Source organism: Ambystoma mexicanum, chromosome 4q (assembly GCF_040938575.1).
Source record: "Ambystoma mexicanum isolate Mex_15411 chromosome 4q, UKY_AmexF1_1, whole genome shotgun sequence".
NCBI classification, from domain to species: domain Eukaryota; kingdom Metazoa; phylum Chordata; class Amphibia; order Caudata; family Ambystomatidae; genus Ambystoma; species Ambystoma mexicanum.
In genome coordinates, this window is record NC_090928.1 from 873,258,403 (window position 1) to 873,277,887 (window position 19,485).

The window sequence follows — 19,485 nt, forward strand, 5'->3', positions numbered from 1 at the left end:
CACCTGCCCCAACTTGTCGTATTCGTGCTCCCCAGTTTTCCCTCTTTAATATAGTGACTCCACTGTCCTTAATAGTTACTGCATTCCACTCTTAACATACCCAGATAGTCCGAAAGAGCAGTGTTTGCTTCAAACCCGTCTGTTCATCCGAAAAGCGATTCCCCACGTGAGAGACATTTCAATATATTGAAATGCTACATGTAGTAGTGGCTCTGCTTGTGCTACCACTCTCTTGCACAATCGACCCCTTTTGAAGTTATATAGACCATTATTGCCGTAGTACTTTTAGGGAAATGCGCGACTCGCAGTACACAGCCCCACAGTCCACACTGCTGATATTCCATTTCGCGGGTTGCTTGGCTTTCAACAACACTGGACTTGTGTGTCCATGTGAATCGACAGTGATAATGGAAATGTGTATCGGTAATTTGATAGTGCCGGTCTAGCAAAAGTCGAGAGAGCTCTGTTGGCCTGCCTCGCAAGACTTGGACTGGGCCATGGGCCAATAGGAAAGTCTGGCCTGCCAAACCGGTCGGGGTCACTTTAATGACCGAAAGGTTACTGGCCCAATGTGCTTCCCAAAGCACCCCTTCCTAGAAATGTTTGCTAAAATGCCACCTCCACTACTTACTGTGACAAGTTAACTCACACATTGCCTTCCATAAAAGTGGACCTTTTTTTCTTTTTAATTTATGGAATGTTTTTTTTTTGTTGGGCCAGTCTGACCATGCGCTCGGCCCGGACGAGTAGAACCGTCCCGGCTGTGAGACTTGTTTGTTAGCCTTCGAGCCCCGAGATCAGAGTTGGGAGGCCTTGGACGAGTCAGCATTGTTGTCCTGAACTCCAAGCAGGATTACCAATGCCGAGTCCCACTTTTAAAGGAACGTCATAATGTCCCGTCATTTTCAGTCACGACTAATGTTGAGTTTACTCCGCATTGTATTGAATATTAAAGCACATTGTGTGTATTCGTTTGTAAAGGAATATGTGGAACACAGATTACAATCTACGTCCAAATTGCTAATTGAACGGTAACTGCTTCCCTGCTTCCCATTTGTTTGCTTTTAAGCAGGCGGGAGTTGTGCTGAATAATTGTTTGCACCCTAACACAATCATGGCAGCTTTCCTAAACTCTGTAAACATACCTGGAAGGAACTTGACCACACGGCGCCAAACGGGAGGCACCTGGAGCTAAACTTCTTGCAGGCGCAAACCACGCGCTCCGGTAGTCACGCAATCCAAGAACTCTGCACCCTGCATCTCACCAGCGAAACACGAGCACTTCCTTCTAGCCGTCAACACGGGCCCTCGCGACTCGCCACCCTCTCTAGCACTTCATCCCCTCGAGCTGCGCCACGAGGGGAGGGGAGCTGTATGTGATCAAGTCGCAATTAAAAGTAAGATCTATTTCCTCGTTTTCATGCTGTGCAGCAGCACCCTGGGAAGGGGATTCCTTCCTGCTGCTCAGCAGGGCCGACCTTAGAAGCAGCAGCGCCCTGGGCGAATTAGCGCCCCCCTTCCCCGCGTGCCCCTGGTTGACCGAGGGAGAGGGGGGGTGGGGGGCATGATAGAGCGCCACATTTGTTTTGTCCCTCCCTGCTCAAGCGCCTCGCAGGGGGTTAATCACTGTAATAGGGCCCCCATGCATGCTAATGCATGAGCGCCCTATTCCAATGAAAACCTCCTTGCTCCCGTGTCGGAGCAGGGACGTAGTAATCATGTGAATATTGTTATTAAATGCGCCCCACCGCAGCGGGCGCATTTAATAACAAAAGGGCGCCTGCCGCACCTGTTCTCACTACACCAGCTCGGGGGAAGCCCTTAAAAGACTCCCCCCCCCCCCCGACCTGGTGTGGTGGGGAGCTAATGGTGCCCTGGGGGGGGGGGTTTCAGGCAGGGCTGCATAGCCCCTTATCACTTAATGATGGGGCATGATTTGGTGTGCGCTCAGGGATGTCATTTCACCAAAATGCCAGAGGTAGCAGAAGTGACATAACACCCTTGACCTTTGATGACGTCACAGGAACTGATGTCATTTGACCCCGTCCCAAAGTGAAATTATGGGAAGCAATGGAACACGCTCTTTCACCCCTTGACTAAACAGGAAGTGGCATCACATAGCATTGCTCCTAAGTACACTACGAAAAATATGATTACGATATCACTGTAAGGCAGGATAGCTCGGGGTCAACGCCTTGGAAGCAAGACGACACAGAGCACCACAGGTTCAATACCCGTGTCTGTGCTTAGAACCCTCTGGGTATTAAGTACGTTATAAATATATCATATCAATGTGATGTACATTTCATACAAGAATGGATCACCATATGTATCATTAATATCAGTGTGTATAGGCCCCTATTACCAAATTACTGTGAATGCAAGCAGACGTCCAAGGGCAAATGATAATGATTTGTTATAGAGCACTTACGATTAAGCGCTTTATGTAGAACAAATATGCATACAATATCACCCAACCTGTGTTGGTACTTATTTATCATCCTCAGAAGGATGAAAGGCTGAGTTGGCCTTGCCAGGATTCAAACCTGCAACATGCAGATCACACACACATCGCAGCAGCGTGCGCTCAACCCACCGAGCTATCTTACCGGCTATAGCTATCTTTCTCGCTATAGTAAAATGAGCAATCACATGTCTGAATGTTCTCAAAGTCCGAAAGCAAATTACACTCTGTAGTGGATACTATTAAACTGGTAACAGATTTAACAGCAGGTCATTTCATCTGCAGGTCTGGTGCAAAGTTGGCCACGTGTCGAGCCTGCGTGGATCAGCCTTCAGAGGTTTGTAAAATATATACCATTGGGAGGGTTAATAACTGTGTATTAAAGAATTTAGAGTAGCACAGGGAATCCAGTGCACTCACACAGCATCCCGTACTCTGGGCACTCGTTACCTCATACATGCAAACAAACATCCTGAACAGCATGCTATGCAGATAGGAAAGATAGACACATTACAACAAAGCATTCATTGTGGCACAATGAAATTAAGGGTGCCTTTATGTGCTATGGTCAACATTTCTACACCTTACACACGCTTTTAGGCACAAGGATTTTGTCAATTGTCCGAGCACACCGAGATGGAATGTATTGTGATGTAACCGAGACCATGGCAGAAAAAACATGCAACTTGCAAAAAGCAAAATACATAGTCCGAAATGGATGCTTATTCTACTCTAAATGCTTTATGAAACTTTGTATCTGCATTGTGAATTTATGGTGTTTAAGAACAGACTAAATCAGTGACTCACCCCCTGAATTGTGCCTGAAATAAACCTTTAATGAGTCTAGTAATTATTGTATGGAATTCCAGGAAGGCAAATTATTTGTTATTCCTATTTTTTCTTATTATGGGTCACTACTCAAAGTGTCACACTTATGGAACCCCCTGTTTTTTTTAATTTTTTTATTTTTTTTAAGAGGCCCGAACAAGTAAGCCAGCGGTTTTCAAAACAAAGAGCACATTGCGCTGGCCACAGCCCAGGAGCTTTCATTTAATGTTTTAAAAAATATTATTTTTAGGGGTAGCATAGGCGAACTCGGGGGTCACAGGTGCGACTCCTGGTGACCCCCAAATGACGTCTCAGTGTGCGTTTAGAATAAGGGCCGCAGACCTTCCTGCCCAATGCAAGAACATACAGGAGTGTTCTCGTACTAGGTCTGTGTGCTACTTTGTCTGAGATTTCCTTTTTTATAGCAGGGGTGTTCAAACTCTTTAATGCTAGGCCCCCTATGAGTACACATGGTGCTGAGACTCCCTTGAGTAAACACCTTGTTTCTGGGCCCCCATGACATATCTGCTTATATTTTTTTATTAAAAGCAGCCACTGTACTGCCTTTTGAGGGAGCCATTGCCCCCTCGCCCCGGACATCCTTCGGGCACCCTCGGGTGGGTTAGCCCCAAAGTTTGAAGATCACTGTTTTATAGCAATGCACGTTGGGGTTTTTCCACATTACATGCTTCGCCTGCTGACTTGAACACTGTCACTTTCGTTTGTAGTAAAGAGCTTCGTTGAATATGGCACAATTCTTGGTGTGTAGCACAGAGCTTTTGTAGCTCTTTAATACTGATATTGCGGTTGAATAGTTTGTGTTTTTACAATTGTGGTGTAGTGAAAACTGTTCCATTCGAGGTATTTCAGGGACACGACGGACAGCAGAATTGGCAAGTAGTCCTACCATGTCCTGCTAAGAATGACTGAACACTAAATGTATGTCCCTGTCAGCGCTATAACTTTACACAGAAAGGATTACATGCCTCTTTTTATTACATTATGTACAATGGGCTTTTTAAATGGTGTATTGTTTTTTATATTGTATTTGCTGTGCATCTATCGATATATGTACATTGAATATAACCACATTTTTTGGGGATAAACAGGTGAGGTTTTTCGAACAAACAGTTAAGTTTACCAAGACTAGGAATATCAGCGCTAAGGAACAGTCAATGCACGCCACCAGTACAAATATGTTTTGTTAGGTTAACGTTATCTGTTTTTTTTAAACTGTTTTAAAATATTTTATTTGTGGGTTTTTTAGGAGTATGGCAAATAGCGCATGCTTGTATGGTTTATGACTGTATGCCTTATATGTATGTCCTGTGGGTGTATCACATATGAGTGAACTGCATAAGGCAAGTGAGTGTATGGAATGTTTCGTGGCTTTATTGTGCATGTTTTTATTGTATGTGTTTGACATATGATTGATTGTATGGTGTACGAGTAGTGCATGAGTGTTTGGTATCTGAGCGTCTGGCATAAATGTGTATGGCATATAAGTGTGGGGTGTATACATCGTATGTGCATATGGCATATGAGTGTGTGGCATATGAATGGGTGGCATAGAAGTAGGTGTACAATCATTTCAAATGCACATCTTGCAGGCCTCCTATGCGTGTGAAATCTGACCAGGTGAGGTTTGAATTTACATCTCCTATACGTGTCATTTACATCTGAAAACGGACATCAAAGTCAGTTCTGACATTGGCCTGCGTTTTCATATGCAGGTCTTTAGAGGAGGGCCACCTGAAGGCAGTGGTGGCTGGTGTCTTAATTGGGGGAGCTTAAATGTTTCATACACAAATGTGCGAGAGACCAAGCATAGCAAGGGAGCCCATCTCAACAAAGGGTGGTTTGGTGGTGAGTTAAGGTTCTCTCCCTCTGAGAAACATGTAACAATAATGACTTAAAATGGGGCATTTCCCAGCACACTTTCTGTGAAAAATTGGTGAAAAAGCCCCATTACTTGCATTCGGTTTTGTAGGTCAACACATGAACACATCCAATAGCTGAAAGTCACCACAATGGCCCAGATGATCCTCAAACTCCTTTTAGGGATGACTTTGCCCACAATATATGCCAGTACAACATTTTTGTTCATGCTGGCTGTGCCCATGCATGACCATGCAGGCTGCACCAATACATGCCATTATTACCATATAGGAATATACTCCTGTTGACTGTGCCAGTAAACAATGCCCAGAAATATAGAAATATACCCAGACTAACTGCACAAATGTAGTCCCATCTAGCCATGTAATAACACTCTCCATGTTTGCTTTAACTTTGAGGTTGATGCTCTGTGAAAATGCCATGCCAGAGTAAGAAAAAATTACCAGACTGGATCCAGCAAAGTAGGCCTGTCTAGCCACATAATAACACGTATGTTTGTTTAAACGTTGATGCTCAGTAAAATAAAAAAGCCATAACAAAGAAAACCAGACCGGAACATTAATAACTCCCCGCCCCCCAACTGAGAGGTTTGCTCCCCAGTGAACATGCAAACAACCACACACATTCGTACAAGTTCACTTGCACACCCATACACGTTGACAGCATCAATAACTTTAACCCATTCGCCCTTAACGAATTTATTCCCTCATTCACACGTGCACCCATAAAACATACGCTCATTCCTTCACACGCAGCCATACACAGTTTTTTTTCCTTGCTTGCAGCCCCGGTCCAGAATCTGTTTTGCCTCAGGGCAGGCTGCTACACGTGCGAAACACAAGCAGGAACCAGGAACCATGGAGAGCTTCTTGTTTACTGCACATGCGCGAAGGAGCGGTAGTGCCCCCCCTACATGACACCCCAGGGAATCTGAAAGTGTGGGGAGGTACAGAAGTGTCTATATGCAAATCCAGAGCTGCATTCCCCAGCCTGCATTCTCAGTGGGCCATGAAAGGCTGGGGAAGCAAAACGGCACTGGCCATGCCTGGCCCATTGGACATGAAACTGGGGTACACAAATTGTCAAAGGTAAACCACTGCTTAAAGTTATAAGAAATTTAAAAAGTACGGAAGAATACACATAATGTGCAAATATGTAATTTCCTGTGTTTTTCCAGACACGGCTAGCACTCTCTTGGTTGGGACTTTAAAGTAAGCATTGTCCCATTGTTTCCTCCCACCATGATTAGTGTTCTTATATCCATGGAGGAGGTCCACTTTTAAGTTATTTACCCTTTATTGGGATTGGTTCAGAATGGAATGGCACACATTCAAAAAGCGTGCATGTCATCCTATCATAAAGCGTGCTTGGCGCTATTTTTTTTTTTGGTGTGTGCTCCACACGGAGTTCATACATTAATCCCTTTTTGGTCACCTATTATCATGACAGTTTACATCCTGCATCTATCTGAAGATCTCTGTAATTAAATAGTGACCAGTAAGATTATAAAACGTTGACTGTATTTGGACTTGGATCACTCCTCAGTTTTACTGAGACACATTTGTGATTTTACTAGGATATGTGATGTGATCTATGATGCCATTTGCAATGTCATCTGTGATGTACTGAGTGTTAACCTAAGCAGTGCATGACGGGTAGCCGAGGAATGATTTGCGTAGCTTACCATAAATGGCACATTTCTTTGGTTTTTAGATTTTATGCTGCAACCATATCATCTCTTTAACAAAGATTTTTCAATGAATTTCAGGGATGTTCTAACTGAAAATGTTTAACATTTCAGCATTCGATGTAAGTCAGTAATAATTCCTCTTTTAATATATGTGTAATTCTACTTTAACAAACATATTTTTTGCAGTGCATACTGATGTATGTCATTTTGAACAGCACATGTTGAGGATGCGAGTCATGATTGACTTGCCTAGGACATTCGGCTCAACTATGAACCCGGCCCTACCAAACAACCCTCAATATCCACTGCACCTAGCCTGCAGCCTGGCCCAGTGTCCACTCTACTGCGAAAATGAGATCAGGGATACTGTTCATGGTTTGTGGCCCTGGCAATTACTGCAAGCCCTAGTGAATGGCCTTCAGCCATATCGCAAGCCGCGCCAACCAATCTACAATAGAAATTGGGCAGGACTACTTAACCATAATGCACATTTAACAAAGTTTTTTCAGTGAATTTCAATGTTTTTTTTATAACTGAAGATGTTTCATTCTGTTCCAGCACTGTATATACGTTGTTAGAAATTCCCCTTTAAAATATATGAAAGTTCCTTTAATATATATTTTGCAGCGCACATTGGCATGTGTCACTTTGAGCAACACATGCAGTCGCTGCACATTTTTTATTTTCATTTATTAAGTTTTTACATAAAACAACAATAATACCACACTGAACAACATGCTCTATTTCAACTTCCCTCTCCTCCTACCGCCCGCCCTGGCCCTGCCCTGCCCTGCCCTTTTCTAGCCTGCCCTTTCCCTTTAATTACCTATCCTAGAAACAATGTCTACCTCCACTTGTTCCTGTTCATTCGCATTGACTGCCGTGCTAGCGAACAGTGTGATCGTCTGAGCTATCCACCTCTGTAAGGCCATGCTGGGCTCCTCCATTTGCGTTCTAAGAGCTTTCTCCCACACCCCTGTCTCTGCTGTGCACCACTTCTCCAGATCCCTCCAACACCGTGCTATGCTCGGCGATCTCATATCTTTCCATCCCATATCTATACAACATTTGCCCGTGATATATATTAAGTCCTGCAGTTTACACAACAGTTTGTCTTTCTCATTTCTTTTGAACCGCGCCAGCATGCAGGCTTCCGGCGTTTCCACCTCAATGTCCACCCCTCCGTGGGCCACTTTCCATGCTACCTCCCTCCAAAAACCCTGTACCAGCGGGCATCCCCAGAACATATTTATGAGCCCCGCCTCCTCTTCTTTGCACTTGGGACACATCTCTATCCCTGCTCCCTTGAATGTGGATATAACAGCAGGCGTAAGATATGTTCTTTGCCCTATGTATAGTTGTATCAACTGCAGCCTGGCGTTTTTGGAGACTTTCTTATGATATCACTTGATTCCTCTCCACTCCCCCTCCCATTTGCTTCTACAATGCAGTTCGGCATGAGCAGTACAGTTCAACAATACATTGTAAATCCTGGACACCTTGTGTCCCCCTTCTGCTGCTGTGGGTATCGTCTCTAAATCAATATTTTATATCTCCCCTACCCTGGCTCCGGGCCACCTCTTATTGAGCAGTCCCAGGACTGTGCAGTGCAGCAAGAACTGACCAGCCTGCATCCCAGACTCCTCCCGTAATTCCTCAAAGGTCTTCCACATTCCCTCGTCCCTCAGGTCCCCAACCGTGGCCACTCCACACAACTCCCAGCCTGCCTCTATTATTCTCCTGTCTCCCGACCTGTTGCCCACCACTGCCACTATCGGCATCTGCGGGGAGAGCGGGTCCGTTACCCCGGTCACCTTGCAAGCCCTACGCCAGATTCAAATTCCCAGTTTCACCAAGCTGCTGCTCCCCCCCCCCCTGTGTTCCCCGTGAAGCCCAGAGTAGGTCTCTCAGGTGCCGTCCTCTTAGCGCGGGTAGCAGTAATGTGGACTCAATCGTATCTTCGTCAGCCATCCATTTTACCATGTGCCGCAACTGACACGCCAGGAAGTACAGCTCAAAATTCGGCACCCGCAACCCTCCCTGGTCATAAGGTCTCTGCAACGTGTGGAGGGCCACCCTATGTCTTCCCTCCTGCCACAAAAACCCCCTGCATAGTTTCTCCAGCTCCCTGAAAAGACACCCCAGAATATCGTATTGGATATTCCCGAAGCAGTGCATAAGGCGCGGAAAAGCCACCATCTTCAGCAGGGCCACTCTCCCCATCACGGACAATGGCAGTTTACTCCAGAACCCCATGGAAGCCACTAAACCCTCCTTGGCTCGCATCATATTGTGCGCATGTTCCTGGGCGGGGTCCCGGTGAATGTTTATGCCCAAGTATCTAAGCGTGGTCCTGCTTCAGGGCAGGGGGAATGCCGGCAGTTCCAACGCTTCCAGGGAAGCAGTGGCAGCCAAGGGGAACGTGCACAATTTCATCTTGTTCACCTGAATGCCTGTGAGACTGCTAGAGTTATCCTGCACCTCCATTATATATGGCAAGTTCGCTTCTTGTACATAGAGTAGCACATCGTCTGCGTACATCGATATCACATGTCTGACCCCATCCACCTCTATCCCCATACTCCTTTCTCAGATATGCCACCATGGGTTCCACCGCCAATGTATAAAGCATCGGGGACAGCAGGCATCCCTGCCTGGTGCCTCTGTACAGCTGCCAGGCCTCCAAGTACCACTTATCTGTCTTAACCATGGCCATTGGAAGCGTGTGTATCAAGCGCACCCATCTCATGTACTGCGGTCCAAGCCCCATTTTGTCCATCGTTGCATACAGCCAGTCCCAGTGCACAGAGTCAAACGCCTTAACGGCATCTAGCGAGGCTATCGCTCCCTGTACGGGACTGTCTATTGTGCTATATATAACATGATGGAGCCTCCTCAGATTCTCCGAGATACCTCTTCCAGGCACATATCCCGTCTGATCTGGATGGATCAGCTTGTGTTCTACCTAGTCTGCCTGCCAGGACTGAGGTCAGGATTATACTGTCTTGATTCAGTAGGGACTGTATGATCCGCAGTCCCCCTCGTCTTTGCCTGGTTTTAGCAGGGGCACTATCAGGGCCTCTCTCATGCTTGCTGGTAATATTCCGGTCCCCAATGACTCATTATACACTTTCGTCAGCAGTGGCGCCAAAATGTCCACATACGCATTATAGAACTCACTCGGGAGGCCATCTGTGCCTGAGCTTTCACAGTGGGCAGGGATCTAATTATGGCCACCACTTCCTCTGATGTTACTGGAGCCTCCATTTACTCCGCCTGGGAGTCCTCCAATCTGGGCAAGTCTATCTGTTCCAGTACATCTTGTATCTCCTCCCCTTCCCTGTCCTGTGGCACAGCGTATAATGCTTTATAATATTCAGAAACACTTTGTTCATCCCCTCATGCGTCCCTACTTCCTCCATCTCTTCATTTCGAACCATACAAATAGGGGGCTCAAGGATTCCCGCAGACACAGCCACGCCAGCATCCTTCCTGGTTTGTCTCCTAGCGCATGGCTCCTTTGAACATATTTAGCATAATTTCATTTCCCCAGTCTGTCCCATTGAAAGAGGCCAGTTTGTCTCAATGCAATCATCTCCTCCAACTGCTGCTGTCCCAGCAAGGCCTCCCCCTCTCGCTCCTTCAGTTCCCTTTCTGTTTTCGCTCACCAGCACCTTCTGTACTCCTCCTGATTCCGCTATCATCACACCCCTGATGACCACTTTATATGCTTCCCAGACTGTGCCTACTTCATTCACATTTCATGGTCAGCAAATGCGATGTCCTGTAGCGCTTCGCTTCTCAACCTCCACGTGGGGATTGGTGCCCTGGGAGTCGACACCCTCCATCTTGCTACCAACGGGGAGTGGTCAGACAGTATTCGATCTAGGTATTTCAGTTTCTGCAAATTCGGGACCGCTTTTTACCCCAGTGAATATGTGATCTATTCTATTGTATACCTTATGTGGCGTCAGGGTCGGATTGGCCCCTCGGCCTTTCGGCCCGTAGCTGGGCCAAAATCGTCCCTGGAGAGTGGGGGCCGATTTCTGGCCATGCCTGGGCCAGTTTGGGGAAGAAAAATAGACGAAGAAAAAACAATTTTCTATTTTTTTTTTCCTCAAAAAGCCTTTCCTCCTTCTTAGGTCGATAAATGAGTACCAACACAGGTTGGATGATATTGTTTGCATATTTGTTCAATAAAATAAGAGCTTAAGTGTAAGTGCTATACAATAACATATAATTTGGCCTTGGACGTCTGCTTGGATTCACAGTAATTTAGTCTACTTAGGTCACAATGCTATTTGATGACACTTCCTGTTGTAAAGGGGTGAAAGTCGTGTTTCATCGCTTCCAGGGATGTCACTTATGGATGGGGTCAAATGACATCACTTCCCGTCATGTCATCAGAGGTCAAGGGTCCTGAAACGAGGGGTGGGCCACTTTTCTGAGGCGAGGGTTGGGCCACTTTTTTTGGGGTGACCGGGCCTATTTCTTGTCCCAGTCCGACCCTGTGTGGCGTCGAGTAATGGGAATATCCTCTCGTTACACCATGCTCCGCTCTCCACAAGTCTCGCAATTTAAAATGTTCTACTTGCGAGTTCAGAACCTTCGCTGGGGGGGGATGGTCTCTTATGTTTGAAGTCGGATCTATCCAAGACTGGGCCCCCCTTCCAATTACAGTCTCCCCTCGTATCAGAGTGCCACTTCTGTATAACCCCAACCTTGCATGCAATTACCTAAAAAACACTGTGGCATCATGGTTAGGTGCGTATGTGTTCACCACATAAACCTCAAGGTTCTTTATTAACCCATTTACTATCACCATCCTCCCCTCGCAATCTGATTTCCCTGCTAACGCTTTGAAAGGAATGTCTGGGGCTAGCTTTACCCACATCAAAAGGCATAATGTGTGGGTCAGATACATCATAACGACAATAGCCCATTACATGCCTTGGTACCTGAAAAGTTTCTTCCGTCTTAAAGCCAAATAATGCATATCATCCTACGGGATCTCCTCATCGCCCCTACTAGCCCTTGTCTCCACCCAGGTGATACTCCTGCAATACACCACCCCCAAAGTCAGGATCAGGAAGCGTGTGCCTTTACCTGGGAGGAGACTTTAGACAAGGGTTTAGTGAGGGATCTGCAGGATTCATCTCAGAAGTTACACCCATAGAGAGTTGTTTGCTTCTACGTGCCGCAGCATGGTCGAGATCCCGAAACTGTGGTCAACAACTTTGTCATGGTGGAGTGATTCGAGGATAAAGAAATGTTTTCTTTATAATTATTTGATTTAGATCCTGGCAAAGTGCACTGTTGTGTTGAGGCAAACTGTCCATTGGTGGTTGGCTCCCTGAGAGCGCTGCTGCCTCCCCAACCTGCAGTGTTCTGACTCCCCTACTTATCTGAGCCATACTGCTCCCTCATACTGAATGTATTAACAACATGGTATTCGGGAACACAAGGACATGATGTGCATGTGTTCTTATTTTGCAGTATTGCCAACGAAGCAGGAGCTTCCATCTACAGTGTAAGTCCAGAAGCGGCCAAAGAGATGCCAGGACTTGACCCCAACCTTAGAAGTGCAGGTGGGCATACTTAACCGTATAATTTCGTTATATTTATTTCACTATACAGAACGTTTGGATGTGGCATACAAGAGGCCTACTTTTCTATTTCTGCTTTAAATAATGTGTTGTCAGTCTGGCTGTCCGTTGTCTGCTTTGGTAATTGCATGTATGTCTTAAAATAATTTTGCGTTTTAGTTTGTACGATTGACAAAAGAAGTTTGGCCTTATTCTTCGAGCTTGTTTTAAACATTTTCTTTAATATTAAAGACCAGATTCCATTTGATGTGTTTAATGATTTGGATTTTGCATGCATTTGTGCTATCTTTCCAGTGCTATATTACTTTGACGCCAATGAATTTGCACATGGAATCCCCTGTGAATATATCTATTCCTTCATGTGGAACCTCAACTTTAAATGGAATAAATCATTTATAATGGGGCTATTGGAGACAATTAGCAAAGCATCGTTGCTACTAAATACGGAGTGTGAATGGCACTATTTTATGACTGCAGTTTCATGTAGATAAACGGTTGATTCACAAAAGGGGATTTGCACGCCTTTAGAAGGCTGCAGGTGTGCTGGTGCACGTTTCAGGGGCCTTCCGCCTCGCCACGTTTTATTGGGTTTTGTAGAACACAAACCTACTTGATGGAGCGATATCCAACCAGGGGATGTACTGACATATGAATACAATTACAAGGGTAGCATGTTAACCGCACAATTGGAAGCATATCAAGAGAGAAAGGGATACGTATGGCCTATTAACTAGATTCCCACCTTTGCTTTCTTCTGCTATGCGGTGCATTAGCCAATGAACCCAGCTGGGTAGGGGTTTGTGGGTTCAGCGAGCACATTTGTGAACAATTCCAAGTCTTTTCCTAAATTGCAACGGACAAAGAAAAAATATGAAGTCTCACGCCAGGCATCAACGATTCTGTTTGGGGTCAAGAAATACTGTCTGGTGTCTGTGCAGGCACCTTTCACCAGTGCCCTATTCTTGTGTGGTTTGCTTCTAACCCAGCAGACCACGCTTTAGAAAGTCATAAGTATTGTGCAAATCAAAGTGCATTGCTATGTGAATCAGGCTTACTCTTAGATATTGTAAGCCCTATTTTGATTAATGTTTGGTTACTTTGATTAGGCAAGCAACCCCACTCTTAATGCCCCCTAATTATACAGTCCCACCCCTCAATTCCGGCGGTTTGATCAAAGCTCAAATGTATTTAAATTAATGAATGAAAGGTAAAATGAAGGTAAAGGTGTCCCCAGCCTTATGAAGGGATAGCCACCACAATGTTACACAATCACAGACAGCCTGTATAGCAAAGGACATTGACCTGCCTGCATTTATCCCACAATTTCCCACACACAAGCACTTATTTTCATAATCAATTATGTATACATATTGAGGTCTGAATAACAAACATTCTAATTGTTACTCTTCCATTACCAGCCGTTGGGTTTAAATGTGCACATAGCAATCAAGACAGTAGAGGGCTCCTAACAGTAATGAGATTCTTCAAAACATATTACTTTCTTTAATATGCTGTAGAATCTTTAAACTGCATATAATACACAGGGCATTTGCTTTCCCAAAATATTACCAATACATGCTATTATCAGGGAAGAGTTGCGGGACTCTTGTTTCCCATATAAGAATGGTGCTGTGGGCTGCTAACCTGTCTCCATTCCTACACTCCAAATTCCTGGTGTCTGATCTTGTAAGTAGCATCGGGAGTCGTGTTCATCAACCTGATCTAAGGCGACAGTGCCAATGTTTCCTTCATGAAAGAATTCCCCAAGGGTCATCCTTTCGTGATCTGGTGTGATCTAGCTTCCTCTTGCTTTGAATCTAAATCATATTTGCAAGGCAAACACCTTCTTGTAATATTCCATGGGAATCGAGTAGTGTCCTGATGCACATGTTTTGTCAATGATGAACTATCAATGATTACATGTTACTGCAGTAACTGGGTATACTCCAAGTCAGACATTTCTCATCATGCATAAGGTTATACCAATGACCCATGGCATCTTTTCCAAATTCTGCATTTCTGGAGTCTTAAATGCCAAACAGAAAGAAATACTGTTGCAAATTATATAGTTTGTGCTCTGGGCATTAACAAGTCTGCTACAAAGAGAAAGGTGAAGAGACACTCGGGAAAGTGTGGAGTGAAAGAAAGAAGGGAATGAAGTGAGTGAAATAAGAGCATGGGGAAGGTAGCACAAGAATATAGGAAAAGAGTGGAACTTGCATGTTGCTGTTTGTAGAAGTACATACACGAAGAGATAGGGCAGTGGGAGTAATACACATCAACATTGAGTCTTTCTTCATAGCAGGTGAAGAGATGTACAAAAACCAATAAATACAGTACAACTAGCATTAGGTTAGAGGGCAGAAAATGCATTGTTTGCTAAACACAGAATAAAAATGAGTTAATTAAGATGTGACTGGTACATTACACAGAGAGCACTGCTTATGCTAACACTTGTGTGTTAGCAGTCCTCAACTTGTAATTTGTTTTGTTATGGTTAATTGGTGTTAATTGTGCCCAGAAATCTGAGCAGACCCAGGTTACAATGCATAACGTACACCCATTTGCTAAAACAGTCATACCTGCCAGTTCTGTGCATGTAAGGAGATTTTTACGTGAATGCCAATGGATTCCACCTGGATTTTGCATGTGCAAAAATGAGCAAAATTCCATGCGGATTCCAGTTTCTCCGTCAACTTTATAATCAATGCAGATGGAGATGCAAGTGCATTTTCTGCACAAAGTGGACTTGGAGGCACATGCAGACTTTGCACACCTGTCCCCAACTATGTGCAGACCTACCCATGCACAGGGTTATTTCTAAACTGAATGCATGATGACGTAAGAGGTATTAAAGCTGTTGTATGCTTCTATAGGATTCATAGTTGTGGCATGGGTTGTGAATGTTTTGGGCGGTCACCTCCAAAAAGGGAACATCCATGGGAGTTTTGTTCGAATTTTGCCTAATCCAATGCCTTTTTTTTAACCTGTTGACAAGTAATATAAGCACTTAGACAAAGTGGGGTCAAACAATGGGTATGCTTGTGGTAATAATTCACATCACAGCTTGGTGGCTGAGCGAATCTGATGCAGCCTGTGCACTTAGTATAGAGCGTACGTAGAGTCCTTCAATGGATCCGGTACAAGGGTTCAGAGACCGCCTGACAGCCAATGCCACATTTTAGTTCCCTATACTTCAGAAGTGATGTTTTTCAGAACAGTGTCTTGTTGTAGATTTCGATCTGCGTCATATCGCCTAAATCAGGTCTTTAGCCTTGTAAAAACTGTGCCAGGCAAATGTCTATTTCTGACTGTTAAAACTGGGGCATTGCTGTCTAGGGCTGTAATGCAACACTGAGGATTGTGGTTTCTGTCAATAGATGTTACCCCATTAAGAGAAGTTGTCACCAAGGTCTTCAGGGAGATGAGTACATCCAGTTGAGGTGTAGACAAATAATCAAAGCATTGCATTTTCCCACGTAGGGGGCCAGCAGAGAATCAGGTTTCATAGCATCTTTCCTGAGGGGGAAGGAAAGAGTAACGGAAGAAGGTCCAAGTTCTTTAAAAAATCTTCGCCTTCCACATATCACGCTTCTTTCCATCTGCACCACTGGCCCAGTAACTCCTGCTGCCCAACCACTTGGTGACCCTACATCAAAGGGAAGCAGCAGGCTTTTTTTCCCCAAAGGAGCAAGATGCTTTTGTATTCTTCTATGCTCAGTTTATAATCATGCCCGTCTTCCCTGGTTGTTCCAGCTACACAATCACGGTACACTGTTCCTTCACGGTGCCATGGAAACCAAGGAAAATCTTGCCACTGCACACCACTGGGTTTGAACCTGATCTCTACCCACCCATTGGCACATTTCTTAATTGCCTTCTACCTCAGTACCACTTTTGGCCTGCTCATGTCTCAACATGCTGAACCACTGTGTTCCTCTGGAAAAAAGCACCTCTCCCGCTCACTTTGACTTAGTTGTTGCTGAGGCAAGATGAATGTGCCATTTGGCTTGCATTGTTCAGGGAACTTGGCTCTTTCTCGCCTGTTGATAAGGGAATACTTGATCTCGCAGAGTGCTTCCATGGGGTCTTCGCACAGCCGTGGCCTGCCCTGCCCATGGTTCGCTACATTGTATACATTTGTCTCACCTCAGAGAGATTCTGCTTGTACAGACTTCCTCCTACAGTGCTCTCGGACAGAGAGTCAAAGAAGGTAGATGCTTTTGGCAGTACAACGTCCTTTCATCGCGCATTTTTGGGGGGGTTAGAAAATTTTATATATATGGGATGTGGGTGTTTTGGGAATAGATAAAAACTGAAAGGGAAAGGGGGGTTGGGCCCCTAGGCCCTTAGAAAAAATAAATTGGGTATTTCCGCTAAAACATTAGCGGTAAAAAACCTGTGAAAAAAATATCCCGCCATGAAATTACATGGAACCCTTTTGGCAGGGAATGCTTCTGGAAGCCTTGCACTGAGATCCAACAGTAATTGTGAGTGAAACGGAGAAACATCTGCATCTGGATATGCAGTGCCTATTGCAGTAGCTCTCTTGAGTGATGGGATAGAGGCCCCAAAGTAGTTGTGTAAGACTGTTTTTGACTTTGTCAGTTAACACCATTCTTGGATGTTAGGTTAGAGCTGCATGCTTTTTGATGGCATTTGCCTCTTTAGGAGTAAGGCTGAGGAATTCCGTGAGTATTGAAAACCCTAACGCAACAAAAAGCATGCTAGGATTGCTCACTCCTCTGCCACGTGCCCTTCTTTTGCATCATAGCTGAAGACGTTTTTTTTTCTTTCTCCATGCCCCTTTTAAGGGCTTAGGAAGAATGACATGGGTTGCTTTTGCTGAAAAACTGTCCACACCGGTTTGTTCAAAACCAAACTAAGTGCCTACCCCCTAGCCTCTGAGATACCCTTTTAACCAACCTCTCATTAACCTTCAAGCTAAACAAAAAATGTTCCCTTGACTCTAACCTGCCTTTGTCCCCTCACATTTTCTACCTCTCCTCTAATGCTTAACTCATCTGGCCGTACCGCCTACCTGCACTTAAAAATGCATAGGGCCTGATCATGACCTCGGCGGTAAAGCTAACGCTATTAGCGCGGGGGCTATTAGCGCGACCGCCATAGCCCCCGGCGCTAATAGCGCGGGATCACGAGTTGGGCGGACTTGGAAGTCCCCATTCCCCATTGAGCCCATTTGGGAATGCCCCATTCCCCATTGGGCTCAATGGGGAAAATTCGCGCTCTTACCGCCGGCGGATTTCCCGCCGGCGGTAATATCGCACATTTTCGGCGGATTTCCCCCCAGCCAAGAGCTGGGGCGAAATCCACTGAAGCCCTGATTCGGCGGACCCTTAAATCCGGCGGTAATAGCGCTACCGCCGGATTTAAGGGCTACCGCCGAGATCGTGATCAGACCCATAAAGTTGATTATCATTAATCTATGTAAGTCCTCCTATGTATTGTCCCTGGTGACTGTTCCATTCACTCCCCACCACAACCTGGTCAGAATGTCACTCAAACTCACCCCATTGTAAGAAGTTCACTGCTTCCTGACGAATCTGATTTCTTATCTGTTATGCGTTCTTTTGGGATCAAAAGACCATTATTCCTTACAGTATTTAACTAAAGAAATAAAGTTTGACTTTTGTTCATTCTGCCATTACCCCTGCAAAACCCCACTGAGTGCTTCTCTTATTCCCATCCCTCGGCGTTGTGGGCCAGAGTTCATCTTTTCTGTCAGGAATGGGAGAGCATGTCTAAAGCAACACAAAAGAGGGGATGGCTGGAATGTGTAGAATTAATCTTGACCTCTGGCATAGATCTGGACAACTTTCCAGACCATTGTTCTTCAACCTGCCAAACCATTACAGAAAGGGGGAAGCCAATATGCAAATCAGGCCTGGCCGCACCCCAAAAGGGGCAGTACAGCCCAAACTGCTAGGTCACATCTTTTCTGCACGAGACCACAAGCATCCACAGACATGTTTCGGCCTCATTGGGCATTATCAGTGAGGAGTAGCTTGGGTCTCTAAGCCCACCAGGCTCGGGAGTCACACCTGGGCATACCCGTCCTACTCGAGCTAACTAAAGCAACACAAAAGAGAGGATGGCTGGAAGGTTTTGTATGGAACTCATAGTGGCAACAGTAAAAACAGACACAAGTGATCACAGTTCAAGGGTGTTTATGAAACTGTATGTGCGGGTTGGAAAAGCTCCTTATCTAAACCTAAATCCGAGATGGGAGCAAGCTACATCCATCAAATAATAAAAAGGCAGTCCTAGTGGCGTCTTAAGACAAAACTATTGCCAATCCTTATGCTAAATACAAACAGAGTGTGGGATAAGGTTCAGAGGAAAGAAATAAATGTTTACAAATAATAAGTCCGGATGTGGTAGTCGGGGTCTCCCTTCCCCATGTTTTGTGCACAGGACAAGGCTGGACTCCGGAGCATAGCACCCACTTGAGCTTTCCCAGCAAGATGCAACAGTTCTGGTGTCAGCTTTCAGAGCCTTCGGTGGTTAAGTCTACAAAAAGTCTCTTGACTCAGAATACCTGATGTATTAAAAAAAGAACTAACCAAAGTTCCTTTTTGCTTGTGCGTTGGGTGATGCCTTTTCACCCCTGTAATCCCCTCTTCCGGGCTGAAATCCACCAAAAAGTTCCTTGCAATAGCAGTACCTTCGGTGGATAATTTCTTGCTTCCGAGGGTCTGTTGGTGTATAAAAATAATAAACAGTTCTTGCATGATTATATTGACGGTGATATTTCTTCAGCCCTGGGTCCCCTGTTCCAGGCTATGTCCCCTCTCAAATATCAGCCTCCGTCCGTGGGGTTCACCCTGGCTTGTATTCAAAAGATTTCTCTGTTACATTCATGTGTCGGAGGGTTGATGGCTTCTCACCTCTGGATCCTCCTCCTCCGGGTTCAGACCCTTCTCTTTTTCTGGCCTTCCCTCTGTCGGGTTCACTACGGCTTTCAACACACTCTTCTG

At 45.2% G+C, this 19,485-nt stretch overlaps 1 protein-coding gene across 1 annotated transcript in view; it reads left to right on the forward strand.

Annotated features, from left to right (window-relative positions):
* The window catches only part of SRBD1 (S1 RNA binding domain 1), a 1,352,005-nt gene that overhangs the window by 749,833 nt on the left and 582,687 nt on the right, over positions 1 to 19,485 (forward strand). Inside the window, exon 16 of the mRNA XM_069608446.1 lies at positions 12,378 to 12,469. Coding sequence (XP_069464547.1) covers positions 12,378 to 12,469 — 92 coding nt within the window. The remainder of the gene's footprint in view (positions 1 to 12,377; positions 12,470 to 19,485) is intronic.